This window comes from Schistocerca cancellata, chromosome 8 (assembly GCF_023864275.1).
Source record: "Schistocerca cancellata isolate TAMUIC-IGC-003103 chromosome 8, iqSchCanc2.1, whole genome shotgun sequence".
In the NCBI taxonomy this organism is placed as follows: domain Eukaryota; kingdom Metazoa; phylum Arthropoda; class Insecta; order Orthoptera; family Acrididae; genus Schistocerca; species Schistocerca cancellata.
In genome coordinates, this window is record NC_064633.1 from 20,900,538 (window position 1) to 20,920,948 (window position 20,411).

Genomic DNA, 20,411 nt, shown 5'->3' on the forward strand with positions numbered 1-20,411 from the left:
TGAGTAAACGAATGTTTAGAGAATAAGCATCCTATTTAAGACTAAACCTGATTATTCCCGCTGCTCTGTGCGCAGTTTTAGCATGCTATAAACCTCCCGTCTTTGGCCGATGTCGTCTGGATTTCGGTTTTAATATACACAATAGTAGTTCTAAGCGCGACGTATAAGGAAAACGGTAATAATCTCACTACTCGTAATAATCCTGTCACGTCGTGAGCCCATGACAGGCGACTCGGTTTATACACGGTGCAGTTATACGGGGTGCTGTAAAAAAAGTGGCCCGGAGAACAGAATTGCAGCGTACAAAGATACACAGCAGAGGAATGGAGATACAGTACTAATCAGACTATAGCAGATGTTGAAAGTGACCATCATTGACATCTTAGCACCTTTGGGTCATGGTCAGCAAGTAGCTGAAGGTAGATCGAAGCTGTACTGCTGGAATTCCTGCAGTCTCATCTGTAATGTTCTGCTGCAGGTCTTTCATACTAGGATGGTTGTTGCAATATACCTTAGACTACTTCCCCACACAAAGTAATCGTACACTGCTAGATCAGGTGACCTGGGTGGCCATCTAGAGCTGCGACCAGACCAAAGTATGCTAACAACTCTGTCAGGCGTGAAGATTGTGTAAATGTGCTCCAAGGTTCGGCCGATTGTATGGGCAGTTGGTCCATGTTGTTGGAGTAACGGTAGGTTTTTTCCCTCCTCCGTTAATGCTGCCACAAATGGTTTCAAAATGTCGGGGCACTTTTACTTGCCCCACCCTCTATTAATTTACCACTGTCTATGTTCGACCTCGAGCATGGATGTGTGTGATGTCCTTAGGTTAGTTAGGTTTAAGTATCTCTAGGGTTGGCTGGTTGGTTTGTGGGATTGAAGGGATCAGAATGCTAGGGCCATCGGTCCAGTTCTAGCGGACTGATGACCTCAGTCCCATAGTGCTCAGAGCGATTTGAACCATTTGAACCTATGTTCGACGTCGACGTACAATAACCACTCACAGACAGTCACTGAAGAGTTTCCCCATGGGTCAAGCCTTCTATTCTGTTGAGGAGTCCCTTGAAAAATTAAGCTGTTTCTTACGTTATATTATTGAGTTCTTTTACTTAAACTTATGGCTTGACATTTTCTGGGTTCACAAACATTTTCTTTTTACCTGTTATTACTTTTATGTTGTAATTTCCTTTACTGACACGTTCCATGACCTTGGAGATTTGCTCCTCAATTTGCTCACACGGAACTTGACGTGTAAATAAAAAAATAAACAGTAGGTGGCAGCACTACCAGTGGAGGGTATGTCACACGCACGTCAGGGGTCGGGTGGGGGGGGGGGAGACATTCGTTGTCGTAATTCGGAAACGGAGCTAGTAATTTGACGTCCAAAGGGGGTATGATCTCTGGCTTTCGAGCCACGGGTGGGAGCATTTTCGATCGGCTAAGCTAACAAATCGTTCGCTTGCCGCTGTGGCTAAATTATACCTTGAATTGCAAAATGGCGCGATCCAGTACCAGCTTCGAGACAAGTATGATGCACGACGGGCCACAGATGACAAGGATGAACGACGGCAGCGGAAATGTGTTCGAGTGAGTAGACGAACAACTGCCGAGCAACTGGCCACCCAGACGAACCGAGGATTTGACAACAGTGCCTCCTCAACGACTGTTCAGTGAACATTACCTTGTACGGCCTGTGCAGCAGGTACCTGGTTCACGCACCCATGCTGACTGACGTTCACAGGCTATGAAGGGTGGAATTTGCACGCCAGTATCTCAACTGGACCTCTAATGAGTGATGCCAGGTGGCCTTTTCAAATGAGTCACGTTTTGTGTTTCATCGGACAGATGACCGTTGGTGTGTTTGGCGTGAAAAGTCTGAAAGGAAACACCGTTATGGACTGGGGAATGTTTTAGTGGCACATTGTGGATGATCTCGTCATTGCGCAAGGCACAATATTTCAAGACAAGTATTCATCTATCCTTGGGGACCGTGTCCACCCTTACATGCAGAAGAACTTTGCAACATATCACACAGCTCGCAGTGTATGTGCGAGGTTTTCGTCATACAACGTCAGCCGAGGAATCTAGCGCACCTAGCTTCGGCACGGTACTCGGCATGGCAACACTTCCCTGACGGTACCTTCCAGCTCTTCGCTGACTCTCTTCCTGCACGTCTCGCGTAGCGAAAGATGGTTATTCAGACTTCTGACAAGTGTTCACAATAATTTGAATGGACAATGTATTTAAGGAAGTGCACATCACATCAGTGAAAATATATTCTTTGTAAACAGTTCGTCTACTAGGAAGCTAGCTTGCGAGTCGGAGTGACGAGATAGATTTTGATCGAATCTACAGTCCGCATTGACATCCCAGTCTGAGTCACTCGTTACTTTTGAATACATTATGGGAGTGGCAGTGATCAATGTGTTACAAATATTTACTTTTAAAAACAGTCTTGACCACGATGTATTTATCAAGGTCACCGGTTTCGACCACTACTGTGGTCATCTTCAGACCATTGAGTAGGAACCTCTTCCTGTTGGAGAATCACTACTAGTGATCAAGACTGTTTTTAATAGTAAATATCAGTCACTCGTACTTCACCTTTTCTAACTATGACTATGACTGTTAGACACTTTTCCATAATGGTATAGCCAGACACCATTCTTTCTTCCTGTTTCTCAGACTCAAAATACAATATATAGGCAAAGTGCGATTACAAGAAAGTAAATTTAATATTAATATATCGGACTTGGTGCTCTAGTACTCAAGACCTGGAGACCGTAAAGTAATGGGATCGAATTCCGGTCACACACAGGAATTTTTCGTTCTCTCTTTGCTCTGTCGACTATGTACATATAATCCAAGAACAGTACGTGGTTCGGTTTCCACGTTAAACAGCAGGTACCCATTCCCCGGCTAGGACGTGGATGTCACCAAAGCGGTCCCCAATTGAAAGAGGTTGCCAGAAACGGCTGAACATCGGTATTGAGGGACTCCCAGCCAACCATGTGATACGCATTTACTTTACTTTCATCCCCGATATTCGTCGACAGACGCCCACCACGATATCACTCCCTTATGACAGCTGCTGATTGGGATGACAGTTTAGGGCATCTGTCCTTGAAATTGAAATAAACCACTTAATTTCCTGATCATGTGGACAATTATTCATTGATCACATCTCATTAGAATAAATACTAAACAAATGAAAAAAGAGGATGTAAACATAGCGTTATGGAGCGCTCTGTAAGTGTAACTTACCAGGTAGCTAGCAGTTGAAACTGATCATAAACAGACATGCGCTACCAGCTTCGTGTTGTGGAGATGGTATGTCTTGGGATTTACGTACCTTGAAGATGTGAAATGAAATCTCTACTGGCAGCAAACAGTTAAGCCGGGTCTAGTGCCTTGAGGACTGTAGCTCAGTTGCAGACCAGCTGATTCTAGTAGCGAGATAACTTGCAGTGTACGCCACTAATTTGAATTGTATTGAACAACTGTCACGCTTTAATCGTGTAAGAGTCTAGCAATAGCACTATGCCAAACAACCGGTGCACATCGTTACTCACACAGTGTGAACAAATTTTCCAAAATAAATACATACAACCAACGCTCACACCCTCTTAACAAACAATAAAACTGTGCCAAACCTCATTAAACACACAGCGTGATTAAATTTACCAAAATAAGTGCACTGAAGTGCCAAAGAAACTGGTATAGGCATGTGTGTTCAAACAAACAGATATGTAAACAGGCAGAATACGGCACAGCGGTCGGCAACGCCTATATATGACAAGAAGTGTGTTCTGCAGTTTTTAGATCGTTACTGATGTTACAATGACAGTAAGTGTAACTTACCAGGTAGCTAGCAGTTGAAACTGATCATAAACAGACATGCGCTAGCAGCTCCGTGTTGTGAAGATGGCATGTCTTGGGATTTACGTACCTTGAAGACGTGAAATGTGATCTCTACTGGCAGCAAACAGTTAAGCCGGGTCTACTGCCTTGAGGACTGTAGCTCAGTTGTAGACCAGCTGATTCTAGTAGCGAGATTGAGGACTTTGGGAAGTTGAATGTGAACTTGAGGGAATGAGACAGTAGTGACTCTGACGTGGTTTGGGACTGAAGTAGGGACAAGTAGAAGCAGCACTCTTTTCAAGGCACACAGGTTCAAAATGGTTCAAATGGCTCTGAGCACTTTGGGACTTAACAGCTAAGGACATCAATCACCTAGAACTTAGAACTACTTAAACCTAACTAACCTAAGGACATCACACACATCCATGCCCGAGGCAGGATTCGAACCTGCGACCGTAGTGGTCTCGCGGTTCCAGACTGACGCGCCAAAACCGCTCGGCCACGGCGGCCGGCGCACACAGGTGTACAGGGCCATGAGCACTACGACAACGTTTCCGGGTAGCACATTCTCATAGTGAGAATAAGGTGCTTTAGGCTACTCGTCTCGAGGAAACTGTGGTGTCACCGCCAGACACCACACTTGCTAGGTGGTAGCCTTGAAATCGGCCGCGGTCCGTTAGTATACGTCGGACCCGCGTGTCGCCACTATCAGTGATTTCAGACCGAGCGCCGCCACAAGGCAGGTCTAGAGAGACTTCCTAGCTCTCGCCCCAGTTGTACAACCGACTTTGCTAGCGATGGTTCACTGCCAAAATACGATCTCATCTGCCGAGACGACAGTTAGCATAGCCTTCAGCTACGTCATTTGCTACTATTGATACTGAATCATGTACAGTCAAGAGCGACGCTCATCATTAATGGATTAAAGTTAAGTATTCCACCAGCTACGTCCGTTTTCCTAAATTCTAATTTCCTTGACCTGTTCCAGACCTCACGCCAGCCTGCGTGAGCTAAAACACGTGCCTTTCGGCTTCCTCTAATAACACGGTGTTGGCTTTCCTGCCAACCCACAACAGAAATAGTACCAAAACTCAAAGGGTTGCGAGCAGTTCTGGGTTGTAGCGAGAGTGATACGCTGTGCGACTTACGTATCTCGTCGAAGTAGAAGGGGAACTCGCCGGGCAGCGAGCAGTTGAGGCGCGCCTTGAGGAAGGTGGCCCAGTTGTGGGCGAGCACGTTCTTGCCGCCCGTGTCGGCCTTGCAGACGCGCGCCACGCGCGAGTACACGCGCTTGCCGCAGTTGATGTACTCGACGGCCGGCTCGCGTAGGAAGAACACCACGTGCTCGCCGCTCTCGAACGACCCCACGAAGTCCGGCTCTGCCAACAGAAGCCGCCACACCCACAGTCACCGTTTGCTCGCGAGTAAGCTTACGCACCAGATCATGCGTGTGGAGCTGTGGAGCAGCAACTAGAAGGTCTGAAAGTAAAGACAGCAAATACACTGAAGCGCCAAAGAAACTGGTATAGGCACGCGTATTCAAATACAGAGATATGCAAACAGGCAGAATACGGCGTTGCGATCGGCAACGCCTATATAAGACAACAAGTGTCTGCCGCAGTAGTTACATCGGTTACTGCTGCTGCAATGGCAGGTTATCAAGATTACACTGAGTTTGAAAGTGTTGTTATAGCCGCCGCACGAGCCGTGTGACTCAGCACCGCCGCGGTAGCGATGAAGTGGGGACTTCCCTGTACGACGATTTGACGAGTGTACCGAGAATAGCAGGAATCCGGTAAAATATCAAATCTCCGACATCACTGCGGCCAGAAAAAGATCCTGCAAAATTGCTGCAGATTTCAATGCTGGGCAATCAGCAAGTGTCGCCGTGCGAACCAATCAACGAAACATTGTCGATATGGGCTTTTGGGAGCCGAAGGCCCACTCGTGTACCCTTGATGACTGGACGACACAAAGCTCTACGCCTCGCCTGGGCTCGTCAACAGCTACAATGGACTCTTGATGACTGGAAACATGTTGCATGGTTGGACGAGTCACGTTTCAAATTGTATCGAGCGCATGGACGTGTACAGGTATGGAGAAAACCTCATGAATCCATAGACCCCGCATGTCAGCAGGTGAATGTTCAAGCTGGTGGAGCCTCCGTAATAGTGTGGAGCGTGTGCAGTTGGAGTGATATGGGACCTCTGATACGTCTACATACGACTCTGACAGGTGGCACGTACGTAAGCATTCTGTCCGATCACCCCCATCTACTCATGTCGATTGTGCATTCCGACAGACTTGGGCAATTCCTGCAGGACAATGGGATCCCCACACGTTCACAGTTTCTACAAAGTCGCTCCAGGAACACTCTTCTGAGTTTAAACACTTCCGCTGGTCACCAAGCTTCCTAGACATGAACTTTATTGATTATATCTAGGCTGCCTTGAAACGTGCTGTGCTTCACCCCGCCCCCGCCTCCCGTACTCTTACGGATTTATGGACAGCCCTGCAAGATTCATGGTATCAGTTCGCTCCATCCGCTCCAGCACTACTTCAGACGTTACTCGAGTCTGCCACTTCGTGTTTTGGCACTTCTGCATGCTCGCAGGGGCACTACAAAATATTAGGCAGATGTACCACTTTCTTTCGCTCTTCAGTTTAGTTACACGATACCCTTAGAACTGTTGGGAAGACGTACCACTAGTGACTCAGGAATTCATATTTAGATTCATTGCTTCAGATTTGTTTAAAAATTACAAACAGCCAAGTCAGCTGCATTTTGTAATATGCCCCATCATCCCTGGGATTGTATATTGACATCCTGGGACAGTGTCTGAGCCTTCAGTTGTAATTATGTATTTCAGGACAGGTCTGATGTTAGATCGACAATTGGATACGCACTTTTAATCTTTTTCATTCGACAACGTCACCCTAGCGTATTTCAGTCCATTCCATCACTCCCACTCCGCCACAAAAAACTCCAACATTTTGCTATATTAAATAGTATCTTCTTAAATAATCAGCTTAATTCTTCAGGTCTGGTTCCATAAAGTCGTCTCATTATCCATTTCTTACCTCTGACTCCCCTTTTGCAGGCCTCATGTTATGTAACAAGTATCTGGCGATAGAACCTGATACACATATTATCGTATAACAGTTTAAACACAGAAATTTTGAATTAATTTTTATTTATTCATCGTTTTAAGTTTGTTGCCATATGGCAAGACAATGCTGAGAACTTCTTCGCGAACAAAGTGTGTTTCACCTTATTTACTATTTTTTCATAACTTTTTTTGCGGTGCCCTCGAACAGTTTCGTAGGTCGTATCACCACTTACCGTGGAATTTTGAGAAACAGTTTTCACTCGCAGTGAAACTTAAATTCTCTGTGCATTTTACTTACACACATCTCTCTGACTACCCCACTGCATGATACAACCTTGCGCCTTTCTTTCATATCCATGATCGGCAAATGTCCTGTGATACCCAGTCACACATCCGTTTGTAGGCAGTACAGCAGTTGGTGTTTCCTTCTTTATGATGTAACAGTTCTGAATAGAACTACTTCTAGGTCTTTCCTGCCTATCACTTGTACCTCGGGAAGGACATATCTCTAAACATAGCCTTCTTGAACTGGTTCCACGCAAGTGTGCTTTTACAATGCGTCCCACTTTGTAGTGGCTCTTTCTGTGAAGGAACAAAGCATTCACTACTATCAACTGCAGGGAAAAAAGGCTATCGCTCAATCTACTGAATCAAAACCTGCCATGCACTGACGTATATTCTGCAACAGCCCTGGGGCAAGCCACCTTAACTGATTTCTTCAAGCTTTTCTCATATTTTTCTCTGTCATTCACAGGGTTTGCTCCAAAAATTGCTGAGCAGTGGCACGAATCGGTTGTTAATTCACTTTGCAACACAGGAAAAAAACTGCTGAGCATAAAAACTGCTGAGCATTGTCATAAATCGGTTTTACAGCAGAATTGTGTATATTTGTAGTGTAACACGTATTTTACATCTATTGCACCCCTTATAGACATGTTTATTTTCTTGTCACAGAGTGAGAAAGAACTGCGGGAAATGTACATGAGGAGTACAATAACGACAATACGTGTTTAACAAGTGAAAGTGATACTGAAACAGGTTCGAGCCATGTAGTTCATCATCCTTGTCAGGTAGTCACAAATCGTGTCTCCAGAGAAATGTAGTGAAGGACAATCGAGTCCAAGGAGCAAGTACTAAACATTACTTACACGGAAGATCATTCGCAGCAAAAAAGTTATGAACAGATTTCGAATAATTCTCCAGCAGTACGACAGTTTAGTGCATAAGAAAAACCACAGATATTCAAAGAAGGAAAAAGTGCACTTATTACGGAAATTGATTTTTGTGCGTTTCAAGGATGCTCGATACAATTTACAAGCTGTGCATGATAGTGACCTACTACGTTATGCCCATCAAAGTGTGCCCGACATTGATTTCAGTGATTTCAAGGGTAGTAGTGGATGGTTGAGTAACTTCAAAAAGTGCTACAGGACTGGACAGCCGCGCGGGATTAGCCGAGCGGTCTCAGGCGCTACAGTCATGGACTGTGTGGCTGGTCCCGGCGGAAGTTCGAGTCCTCCCTCGGGCATGTGTGTGTGTGTGTGTGTGTGCGTGTGTGTGTGTGTGTGTGTGTGTGTTTGTCCTTAGGATAATTTAGGTTAAGTAGTGTGTAAGCTTAGGGACTGATGACCTTCGCAGTTAAGTCCCATAAGATTTCACACACATTTGAACATTTTGACTGGACAACATAAAAGAACGATATTTAAAACAGTCAACTTGACGAACAGCAAACTGTGGAATCGACCCCAAAAACTTAAAGGGATTCCTATACAATTACACCGACTGTTAATCTGGGTGGAAAATTGGCTGGGCAGTTATACTGTGCTGCGACAAGTTGCCCTCTGCGATTAAGTCTCGTATGCGTGATCTTCCAAAGGCAGTAGGGAAATGCCTACGTCACAGCAAGCTAAGTGGGAAAATGGGCGTAAGAGAATTACCACTAGTGTATGAGCACAGCTTTTGGCTAATAGTTGATCAAATTACATAATTTTACTTTATTCCTGTCCTGAGTATAAAAATTACACTGCTATAGAGCAAATTCTCCCTCCTAAACAGTGTGTGATATTACAGTTCATACCACCCGAACCTCTCGATGTTTGTTTTCTCCCTGTCTATAAAGCATTTTATCTCACTGTCTGCTGTTTCACTTTAAACGATAACCAGTTTCACGATAAGTTCCACGATAGACTGTTTCGCAATCGGTTGTATGCCATCAAAATCCATTAGTTGCCATTACCCTGTTACACCACTATACACTGAAGCGCCAAAGAAACAGGTATACACATGCATATTCAAATATAGATATTTAAAAAGAGAGCATACGGCGCTGCGGTCGAAAACGCCTATTTAAGATACAAGTGGCGTAGTTGTTAGGTCGGTTACTGCTGTTACAATGGAAGTTAACCAAGATTTAAGTCAAATGGGTCAAATGGCTCTGAGCACTATGAGACTTAGCTTCTGAGGTCATCAGTCCCCTAGAACCTAACTAACTTAAACCTGACTAACCTAAGGACATCACACACATCCATGCCCGAGGCAGGATTCGAACCTGCGACCGTAGCGGTCGCGCAGTTCCAGACTGTAGCGCCTAGAACCGCTCGACCACTCCGGCCGGCCCAAGATTTAAGTCAGCTTAAACGTGGTGTAACAGTCTCCCCACGAGCGATGGGACACAGCATTTCCGATATAGCGATGAAGTGGACATTTTCCAGTACGACCATTTCACGAGTGTACCGAGAATATCAGGAATTCAGTAAAACATCAAATCTCCGACGTTGCTGCCCCAGGAAAAAGATGCTGCAAGAACTGGATCAGTGACGACTGAAGAGAGTCGTTCAACGAGGCAAAAGTACAACCCTCCCGCACATTGCTGCAGATTTCAGTGCTGGCCATCAACAAGTGTCGGCGTGCGAACCACTCAACGAAACAGCATCGACATGGGCTTTCGAAGCCGAAGGCCACTCATGTAGCCTTGATGGCTACACGACACAAAGCTTTACGCCGCGCCTGAGCTCGTCAACACCGACATTGGACTGTTGATGACTGGAAACATGTTGCCTGGTCGGACGAGTCTCGTTACAAATTGTATCGAGCGGATGGACGTGTATGGGTATGGAGACAACCTCATGAATCCATGGACCATGCACGTCAGCAGGGGAATGTTCAAGCTGCTGGAGGCTCTGTAAGGGTGTGGGGCGTGTGCAGTTGGAGTGATATGGGACCCCTGATTCGTCTAGATACAGGTGACACATACGTAAGTATCCTGTCTGATCACCTGTATCCATTCATGTCCATTGTGCAATGCGACACCCCACACGTCCAGAATTGCTACAGATTGGCTCCATGAACACTCTTCCGAGTTTAAACACTCAACTGGTCGCCAAACTCCCCAGACATGAACATTATTGAGCGTATCTGGGATCCCATGCAACGTACTGTTCAGAAGAGATCTCCACCCCCTCCTACTCTTACGGATTTATGGACAGCCCTGCAGGATTCAGGGTGTTAGTTCCCTCCAGCACTACTTTAGTCGAATCCACTCCACGTCGTATTGCGGCACTTCTGCGCAGTCGGGGACCCTGCGCTATATTGTCCAGGTGTACCAGTTTCCTTGGCTTTGCAGTGTAATTCTTTAGGAATGTCTACCTAGCAGAACGTCCTGCACTGTAATTTCCAAGGCGTTCGCCCTCGGTCTCGATGGTGCAAACTTCCTTGATCACTATGGCGAGCCATTTCTCATTCGGTGTTCATGGGGCAAATTATTGGTTGTTCTGAACATTTCTTGAATGTCGACAGTGTTCATTTTGTGAAGAGTAACACATATCTCAAATAGAAAGTTGATCTCTGCATCTCCCGCACACTGAATTTCTACCACCTTCATGAAGCACATGATGAGTTATTAGCACTAATTTCTTTTCCTGTCATAATTCTTAACATAACACTTTCAAATGAGCCTTAATGAAAATTGAACATGCCACCTCGCACTCAAGGGGTTCTTTGTTAGTAAAACATTTACAACGGATCCTGTCTCAGGAAGAGGTTCAGTTTGGCTGCTCCTACCTGTATACAGTCCTCGTGTTACACCATTAACGATCGTTCTGCTTAATCACAGTGCTAGTATCTAAATTATGGGCTGTTACAGATGATTTTGTCAACATTTTGTGACTCTGATGGTTTTCAGTTCATCCCATGGGAAGTTGAATTATATACAAATCCATTTGTACAGCTTTATTCCTTCTTGTGAGGTTGGTTTCTACGATGGAGACCGATAGAAAATTAATGTCTGTTCCGCTAATGTCAAACATGCAATAACTATAATTCCGGACAACTCAATCGAGCCATCTCATTAAACTCTTACTTATAAAAGTAGTAAATCATTTACATGCATGTCAATAATAAACCTACTTATTTTATTAATAATAATCAATGACAATGGTACAATTACGAGAAGTAGCATAAAACGTAATTTTCAACCTATTTCTGTGACACGATTTAATACCAAATCTTACGCTTCAAAATTGCATAGCAAAATCGGAACAATTAGAGCAAAAAGCAGACATCACATCATTTTAACAAATTAATGTTTATTGTACGATCTATGTAATAGCACGCCCTCTGATAGGTTATCAGAGAACCTTTGAGAATTTGTTGCATGTCATGGAATGTATCATTGCCCCACTGACAAAAGGAAATTCTGCTTAATACAAGCAAGATTCTTCTTATTATAGAATGTTTCTTCAGGTTTTGCTTTCTTCAAGTTTTATTGTTAACCCTCCGCTCCATGTTGTTGCGTCAAATTAGTCCTCGCCTCCAGATAGGCAACCCAATGAACAGATTTCCAAAGTGGGCTGCTGTTTCGCCTTTCTGGACAGTTCGTCTTAATGAATTGCATGAACGCACTGACGTTTGCCGCATCAAGAAACGGCTATGCTGAGCACGTGTAACGTGAGTTAAATACACTCCTGGAAATGGAAAAAAGAACACATTGACACCGGTGTGTCAGACCCACCATACTTGCTCCGGACACTGCGAGAGGGCTGTACAAGCAATGATCACATGCACGGCACAGCGGACACACCAGGAACCGCGGTGTTAGCCGTCGAATGGCGCTAGCTGAGCAGCATTTGTGCACCGCCGCCGTCAGTGTCAGCCAGTTTGGCGTGGCATACGGAGCTCCATCGCAGTCTTTAACACTGGTAGCATGCCGCGACAGCGTGGACGTGAACCGTATGTGCAGTTGACGGACTTTGAGCGAGGGCGTATAGTGGGCATGCGGGAGGCCGGGTGGACGTACCGCCGAATTGCTCAACACGTGGGGCGTGAGGTCTCCACAGTACACCGATGTTGTCGCCAGTGGTCGGCGGAAGGTGCACGTGCCCGTCGACCTGGGACCGGACCGCAGCGACGCACGGATGCACGCCAAGACCGTAGGATCCTACGCAGTGCCGTAGGAGACCGCACCGCCACTTCCCAGCAAATTAGGGACACTGTTGCTCCTGGGGTATCGGCGAGGACCATTCGCAACCGTCTCCATGAAGCTGGGCTACGGTCCCGCACACCGTTAGGCCGTCTTCCGCTCACGCCTCAACATCGTGCAGCCCGCCTCCAGTGGTGTCGCGACAGGCGTGAATGGAGGGACGAATGGAGACGTGTCGTCTTCAGCGATGAGAGTCGCTTCTGCCTTGGTGCCAATGATGCTCGTATGCGTGTTTGGCGCCGTGCAGGTGAGCGCCACAATCAGGACTGCATACGACCGAGGCACACAGGGCCAACACCCGGCATCATGGTGTGGGGAGCGATCTCCTACACTGGCCGTACACCACTGGTGATCGTCGAGGGGACACTGAATAGTGCACGGTACATCCAAACCGTCATCGAACCCATCGTTCTACCATTCCTAGACCGGCAAGGGAACTTGCTGTTCCAACAGGACAATGCACGTCCGCATGTATCCCGTGCCACCCAACGTGCTCTAGAAGGTGTAAGTCAACTACCATGGCCAGCAAGATCTCCGGATCTGTCCCCCATTGAGCATGTTTGGGACTGGATGAAGCGTCGTCTCACGCGGTCTGCACGTCCAGCACGAACGCTGGTCCAACTGAGGCGCCAGGTGGAAATGGCATGGCAAGCCGTTCCACAGGACTACATCCAGCATCTCTACGATCGTCTCCATGGGAGAATAGCAGCCTGCATTGCTGCGAAAGGTGGATATACACTGTACTAGTGCCGACATTGTGCATGCTCTGTTGCCTGTGTCTATGTGCCTGTGGTTCTGTCAGTGTGATCATGTGATGCATCTGACCCCAGGAATGTGTCAATAAAGTTTCCCCTTCCTGGGACAACGAATTCACGGTGTTCTTATTTCAATTTCCAGGAGTGTACATGGAGAGATGTGTGTGCTTCCTGTATGCCATGTTGTTTCCACGCAGGGTCTTCTCAAACACCAGAAGTATTTATGAATAACCTTTTTGTTCCATCCCTCTACTTGCTGGAAAACGAAATGAAGGGAAATAGTATTTTTATTCATATCGTTACTTTTGACTATGAAATTAACCGAAAAACCATAAATTATAGCATTTCACTGTGAAAAATAAATTATTAGTGAAATTGTTAAAAACTGAGTACCTTACAGTAATAATTGTACCATGTGGCAGAAATATTAGCGAAGTGGAAACATGATCGTAAACAAAGTATAATACTAGTTTCTTCCAACCAGCCCACATACAGCGAGAGTCGACAGGGGACTGTTGTTGTCGCCAATTGGATAATGCACTCAAGCCCATATAACAGCTGCATTTTAACACAAATGGATGTGTTATGACGTCATCATCATTGCTTGGTTGTTGACGATGAAGGACGGCATCGTCTGTCCCGGAAAGATAACCAACATTACAAATCCGCATTGATATAGCTCTCTTCCTCCGCAAAGACTCCGAAAGCAGCCCGTAAAATTTCTAATCATGTATCGCTCGCCAACGGCCTTGCCGCAGTGGTAACACCGGTTCCCGTCACATCACCGAAGTTAAGCGCTGTCTGGCTGGGCTAGCACTTGGATGGGTGACCATTCGGTCTGCCGAGCGCTGTTGGCAAGCGGGGTGCACTCAGCCCTTGTGAGGCAAACAGAGGAGCTACTTGATTGACAAGTAGCGGCTCCGGTCTCGTAAACTGACATACGGCCGGGAGAGCGGCGTGCTGACCTCATTCCCCTCCATATCCGCATTCAGTGACGCCTGTAGGCTGAGGATGACACGGCGCCCGGTCGGTCCCATTGGGCCTTCATGACATGTTCGGGAGGAGTTTAGTTTCTTTTAGTATCGCTGACCTTGGAGGTGTGGATAGGAGGCTAAATTCTAATGGCGTGAGGCTGGGTGGAAGGCCGATGAGGCCGAGGAAGAAGCGGCTGTCCAAATTGAGACTATTTGCAGCTGATGCAGTGGTTCTGCGGCTGCATAGGAGTGGACCGGTAGTCAGTGAACCAGTTGCTAGTGTCGTCCCAGCCACCAGTAACTTGTGCCAGCTCCCTGCTTTGCTATGTCTACAGTCGGCGCCAGGCCGTCAGCTATGTTGCCACAAAATTGACATCGGCAGTGTACGCAAAGGAATCTTGCAGTGGTACTCCTCTTCAATAAACGACAGTACGAAAGCACCGAAGGCTAGCGGCAAGAAGCACGCCCACCGCAATGTTAGTAGGTGGCTGCTCTGTGGCGCTGAGTCCGGAGGGCGTTCACTTTGTGTACGGAGCTGGTACCCAGGTGGGGCTGCAGGTTGTCGCTCTGTGTCGTCTTCTGCTCTGGTGGTACACCTGCATTCCGGTGGTACTGCTAGACTGTGAATCTCAGATACAAAGTCAACTGTTATTTATACCAAATAGCGTCCGCCTTCGTAGCGTAGCGGTAGCGTTACTGCCTCCCACGCAGACGGGCCGGGTTCGATTCCCTGCAGGGGACTGGGTGTTGTGTGTCCTTCATAATCATTTCATCATCGTTGACTCGCAGGTCGCCAAAGTGGCGTCGACTAAAAAGGACTTGCAATACGGCGGCCGAGCTTCCCCGAATAGGGCCTCCCGGCCAACAATGCCATACGATCATTTCATTATTTTTTTCATTTTATACCAAATAGCAGCACATTTGTTGTGTCAATGAACCACTCTTGGTCACATGATAGGAAACATCATGAAAAGCCGAAGGATGAAGACATGCCTGCCCCATGTGCCATTGCTGCATTGGTAAGTTACGCCGAGTGAAGCTAGCACATCCCACAATAATTTCACACGCGCGTTGTCTTAAACTTAATGCCTACACGTCACGTTCACTGGCCACCGACGGCTCCTAAGATGTTGCACCACACTCCCTCACAAATTTTGCACCTAACCTGGTAGTGACGCTGCACGAGGAACGAGGTGAAATTTATCATTTATTAAGAATTTTGCTTCCAGACACGAATCATGCTATGTTAGCATCAGTCGAAATTTAGTATAAGGTCATGACAGGTAAAGGTATCAGAAAATTCTGTCAGGATACTTTTCCTTTCTAGCAGAGGTGGTATATCTCATACTTGTTTTGGGGTGAGACTGATCACATACTCTTTTGTGATATGTGCACAGCGCTGGCAACAAGAAATGTTTCCTCTAAATCTCAAGAATATTGGTTCAGACGGTTTGTTGAGATAATAGCTGAAACACGATGTGGGTCACTATTAATTTGAACAATAAATCACTACTCTTGACTTTTTAGGTCAATTATGTTGAAGAAGCACCATTCGAAATTAAAAATAAGAAAAACTGCTATCTTTAAGTTACAAGTGATAAATGGCCCAACACCACAGGCTGAAAAAGTAGCAGCAACATCACACGTAATTCCACCCATCTCCTGCCCTGAAATATGGAAAAAGCTTTTTTTTTAAATATATTTTAATCGAAATTCCTCATAGATAGACTTTATGTGTCCAGAATGAGTTTTGCACTCTGCAGATGAGTGTGCGCTGATATGAAACTTTCTGGCAGATTAAAACTGTGTGCCGGACCTAGACTCGAACTCGGGACATTTGCCTTTCGCGGGCAAGTGGTCTACCAGGCTGTGGCTAAGCCATGTCTCCGCATATACTTTCTTTCAGGAGTTCTAGTTCTGCAGGGTTCGCAGGAGAGCTTCTGTAAAGTTGGGAAGGTAGGAGACGAGATACTGGCAGAAGTAAAGTGAGGACGGGGCGTGAGTCGTGCTTGGGTAGCTCAGTTGGTAGAGCGCTTGCCCGGGAAAGGCAAAGGTCCCGAGGTCGAGTCTCGGTCCGGCACACAATTTTAATCTGCCAGGAAGTTTCAGACTTTATGTGCTTAAAATCAACATCCATGCCATTTTCACAAGTCTCAAGAAAGCAACTTCTAGCGTCTAAATTCGGTTTGTTGAGTGCGGTGACACAGAAATAAACTTTATACCGTGAGCAGTACAGAGTCTCAGAACTTCTGGACTGAAGTAAGATGCTACTTAATCCCCTAGTGGAATTTTAATACCTTATAGACATATGACACGTGGGAGGGAAGGTAATTAATTCAGTATGTAAACGCTACTATAAGGGATGCAGACGTAAGAAGTGCAATTTCATCCACCTACAGCAGCACAGCATTGTTTTTTTTTGTTTGTTTTTTTTTTCAGAAAGGATGGCATTTTGTGTCTTTTTGCATCCAGAGCTTCTGACTGTGCTCACCACGGAGTATCAGAGAGGGAGCATGTCCCCAGCAGGTGATCCACAGATCACGATACTTGTTCCTGAGTAGTGACCGCATAGCGTTTCAAAGTTCTTTGCTCCAAGTCTGTAAATTACAAGTGATTTTCCCGGATAAAAAAAATGGCTCTGAGCACTATGTGACTCAACATCTTAGGTCATAAGTCCCCTAGAACTTAGAACTACTTAAACCTAACTAACCTAAGGACATCACACACACCCATGCTCTTCCCGGATCATCACTGACATTGGTCCCATCATAACTGAGCGCATTATGTGGAGGAATACCAGTAAGGTTATCTCTCATATTTTGGTTGGAATAACATTGTGTGCTACAGTCACGTTAATAATCCAGAGATCCAGTCTTCGTCAGGGCATTATCTTTAAATCTTAAACAGTTTAGGTCTTCCCCATTTGGGGTACTCTTAATTCTGATACGTGCACTTCCTCATGCTCTCCATCCCACACTAGGGACCAGTTAGGAGTAGCAATGCGTAAAATCTTTTGTTATCCGTTCCGTTATTCTGGGGCCATGCAGAACAAGGTTACAATTTTCCGATTTCTTGCATTCTGATGTGGAATAGACACCTTTAGACAAGATTTCATTTTGAAAGATAAGGAAACGAAGGTTGCCAAAAAGCTCAACACAGTAGGAAGAAAATATTCATATGGATAAAATTAGGCAAGGAAGAAAAGGTATCCAGTTGAGTGCAGCTACGGCAGGGTAAATTTTAATTTGTTTAAGATACTGAGAATCTCAGTATGGATGGTTATTCTATTAAGTCTCGTGCCATCTTGTTTGGTTAAAAATACGGTATACACACTTCATAACTCTGTGAGTCACAAGCAGAGTATATGAGCGCCTCCTGCGTTATATTAAAAAATACAATTAAGTGAACAAGTAAACTGAAAATTAATTACGTATCTAATTAATTAGCGCATGACGAATTAATTACAAAAGTGGAATATCGATTCTTCAACTTCGTGCAGGTTTTCCAGTGCTCTGCGAAACAAATATTCCCATTTCAGGCAGGATTTCAAGTGGGATAGGATAATGTCACTGCGCCGTAAACAATATCTTTGTATGCTGGTGACGATAATGTCGAGGTGGGATATGACATCAGAACCAGCAGGGTACAGAGTAGAGCGGAGTGACATTCTTTTGTTAGGATATAGACAGTAAAAATATGCCGGCAGAGGAAGCTGTGGATATTGAGGACATAAGTAAATATAAGAATCATAAAAGAAGGTTGTATACCTGGAAGAATCCTGGAGATACTAGTAGGTATCAGATAGATTATATAATGGTAAGACAGAGATTTAGGAACCAGGTTTTAAATTGTAAGACATTTCCTGGGGCAGATGTGGATTCTGACCACAATCTATTGGTTATGAACTGCAGATTGAAACTGAAGAAACTGCAAAAAGGTGGGAATTTAAGGAGATGGGACCTGGATAAACTGAAAGAACCAGAGGTTGTAGAGAGTTTCAGGGAGAGCATAAGGGAACAATTGACAGGAATGGGGGAAAGAAATACAGTAGAAGAAGAATGGGTAGCTCTGAGGGATGAAGTAGTGAAGGCAGCAGAGGATCAAGTAGGTAAAAAGACGAGGGCTAATAGAAATCCTTGGGTAACAGAAGAAATATTGAATTTAATTGATGAAAGGAGAAAATACAAAAATGCAGTAAATGAAGCAGGCAAAAAGGAATACAGACGTCTCAAAAATGATATCGACAGGAAGTGCAAAATGGCTAAGCAGGGATGGCTAGAGGACAAATGTAAGGATGTAGAGGCTTGTCTCACTAGGGGTAAGATAGATACTGCCTACAGTAAAATTAAAGAGACCTTTGGAGAGAAGAGAACCACTTGTATGAATATCAAGAGCTCAGATGGCAACCCAGTTCTAAGCAAAGAAGGGAAGGCAGAAAGGTGGAAGGAGTATATAGAGGGTTTATACAAGGGCGATGTACTTGAGGACAATATTATGGAAATGGAAGAGGATGTAGATGAAGACGAAATCGGTGATAAGATACTGCGTGAAGAGTTTGACAGAGCACTGAAAGACCTGAGTCGAAACAAGGCCCCGGGAGTAGACAACATTCCATTTGAACTACTGATGGCCTCGGGAGAGCCAGTCATGACAAAACTCTACCATCTGGTGAGCACGATGTATGAGACAGGCGAAATACCCTCAGACTTCAAGAAGAATATAATAATTCCAATCCCAAAGAAAGCAGGTGTTGAAAGATGTGAAAATTACCAAACTATCAGTTTAATAAGTCACAGCTGCAAAATACTAACGCGAATTCTTTACAGACGAATGGAAAAACTGGTAGAAGCCGACCTCGGGGAAGATCAGTTTGGATTCCGTAGAAATGTTGGAACACGTGAGGCAATACTGACCTTACGACTTATCTTAGAAGAAAGATTAAGAAAAGGCAAACCTACGTTTCTAGCATTTGTAGACTTAGAGAAAGCTTTTGACAATGTTAACTGGAATACTCTATTTCAAATTCTGCAGGTGTCAGGGGTAAAATACAGGGAACGAAAGGCTATTTACAGTTTGTACAGAAACCAGATGGCAGTTATAAGAGTCGAGGGGCATGAAAGGGAAGCAGTGGTTGGGAAAGGAGTAAGACAGGGTTGTAGCCTCTCCCCAATGTTATTCAATCTGTATATTGAGCAAGCAGTAAAGGAAACAAAAGAAAAATTCGGAGTAGGTATTAAAATTCATGGAGAAGAAGTAAAAACTTTGAGGTTCGCCGATGACATTGTAATTCTGTCAGAGACAGCAAAGGACTTGGAAGAGCAGTTGAACGGAATGGACAGTGTCTTGAAAGGAGGATATAAGATGAACATCAACAAAAGCAAAACGAGGATAATGGAATGTAGTCAAATTAAGTCGGGTGATGCTGAGGGAATTAGATTAGGAAATGAGACACTTAAAGTAGTAAGGGAGTTTTGCTATTTAGGGAGTAAAATAACCGATGATGGTCGAAGTAGAGAGGATATAAAATGTAGACTGGCAATGGCAAGGAAAGCGTTTCTCAAGAAGAGGAATTTGTTAACATCGAGTATAGATTTAAGTGTCAGGAAGTCGTTTCTGAAAGTATTTGTATGGAGTGTAGCCATGTATGGAAGTGAAACATGGACGATAACTAGTTTGGACAAGAAGAGAATAGAAGCTTTCGAAATGTGGTGCTACAGAAGAATGCTGAAGATAAGGTCGGTAGATCACGTAACTAATGAGGAGGTATTGAATAGGATTGGGGAGAAGAGAAGTTTGTGGCACAAGAAGGGATCGGTTGGTAGGACATGTTTTGAGGCATCAAGGGATCACAAATTTAGCATTTGAGGGCAGTGTGGAGGGTAAAAATCGTAGAGGGAGACCAAGAGATGAATACACTAAACAGATTCAGAAGGATGTAGGTTGCAGTAGATACTGGGAGATGAAGAAGCTTGCACAGGATAGAGTAGCATGGAGAGCTGCATCAAACCAGTCTCAGGACTGAAGACCACAACAACAACAAGTAAATATTTCAGTGTAATTTAGGAATTATTTCCAAAGTTCTATCATATTTTAATGGCTGCTTTATCTCTATTTTAATTTACGATTTTTTTTTTACGGTTCACATTTTTGACGGTTCACATTTGAGGAAATGGATACTTGAGTCTAATAACTAACGTTAAAAAGACAAAATACTAAATAACCGTAACTAGTATCA

At 44.8% G+C, this 20,411-nt stretch overlaps 1 protein-coding gene across 1 annotated transcript in view; it reads right to left on the reverse strand.

Annotated features, from left to right (window-relative positions):
* Positions 1 to 20,411, reverse strand: part of LOC126094991 (semaphorin-2A-like) — a 1,391,554-nt gene that overhangs the window by 182,790 nt on the left and 1,188,353 nt on the right. The window contains exon 7 of the mRNA XM_049909645.1: positions 5,010 to 5,240. Within this exon, the coding sequence (XP_049765602.1) occupies positions 5,010 to 5,240 (231 nt within the window). The remainder of the gene's footprint in view (positions 1 to 5,009; positions 5,241 to 20,411) is intronic.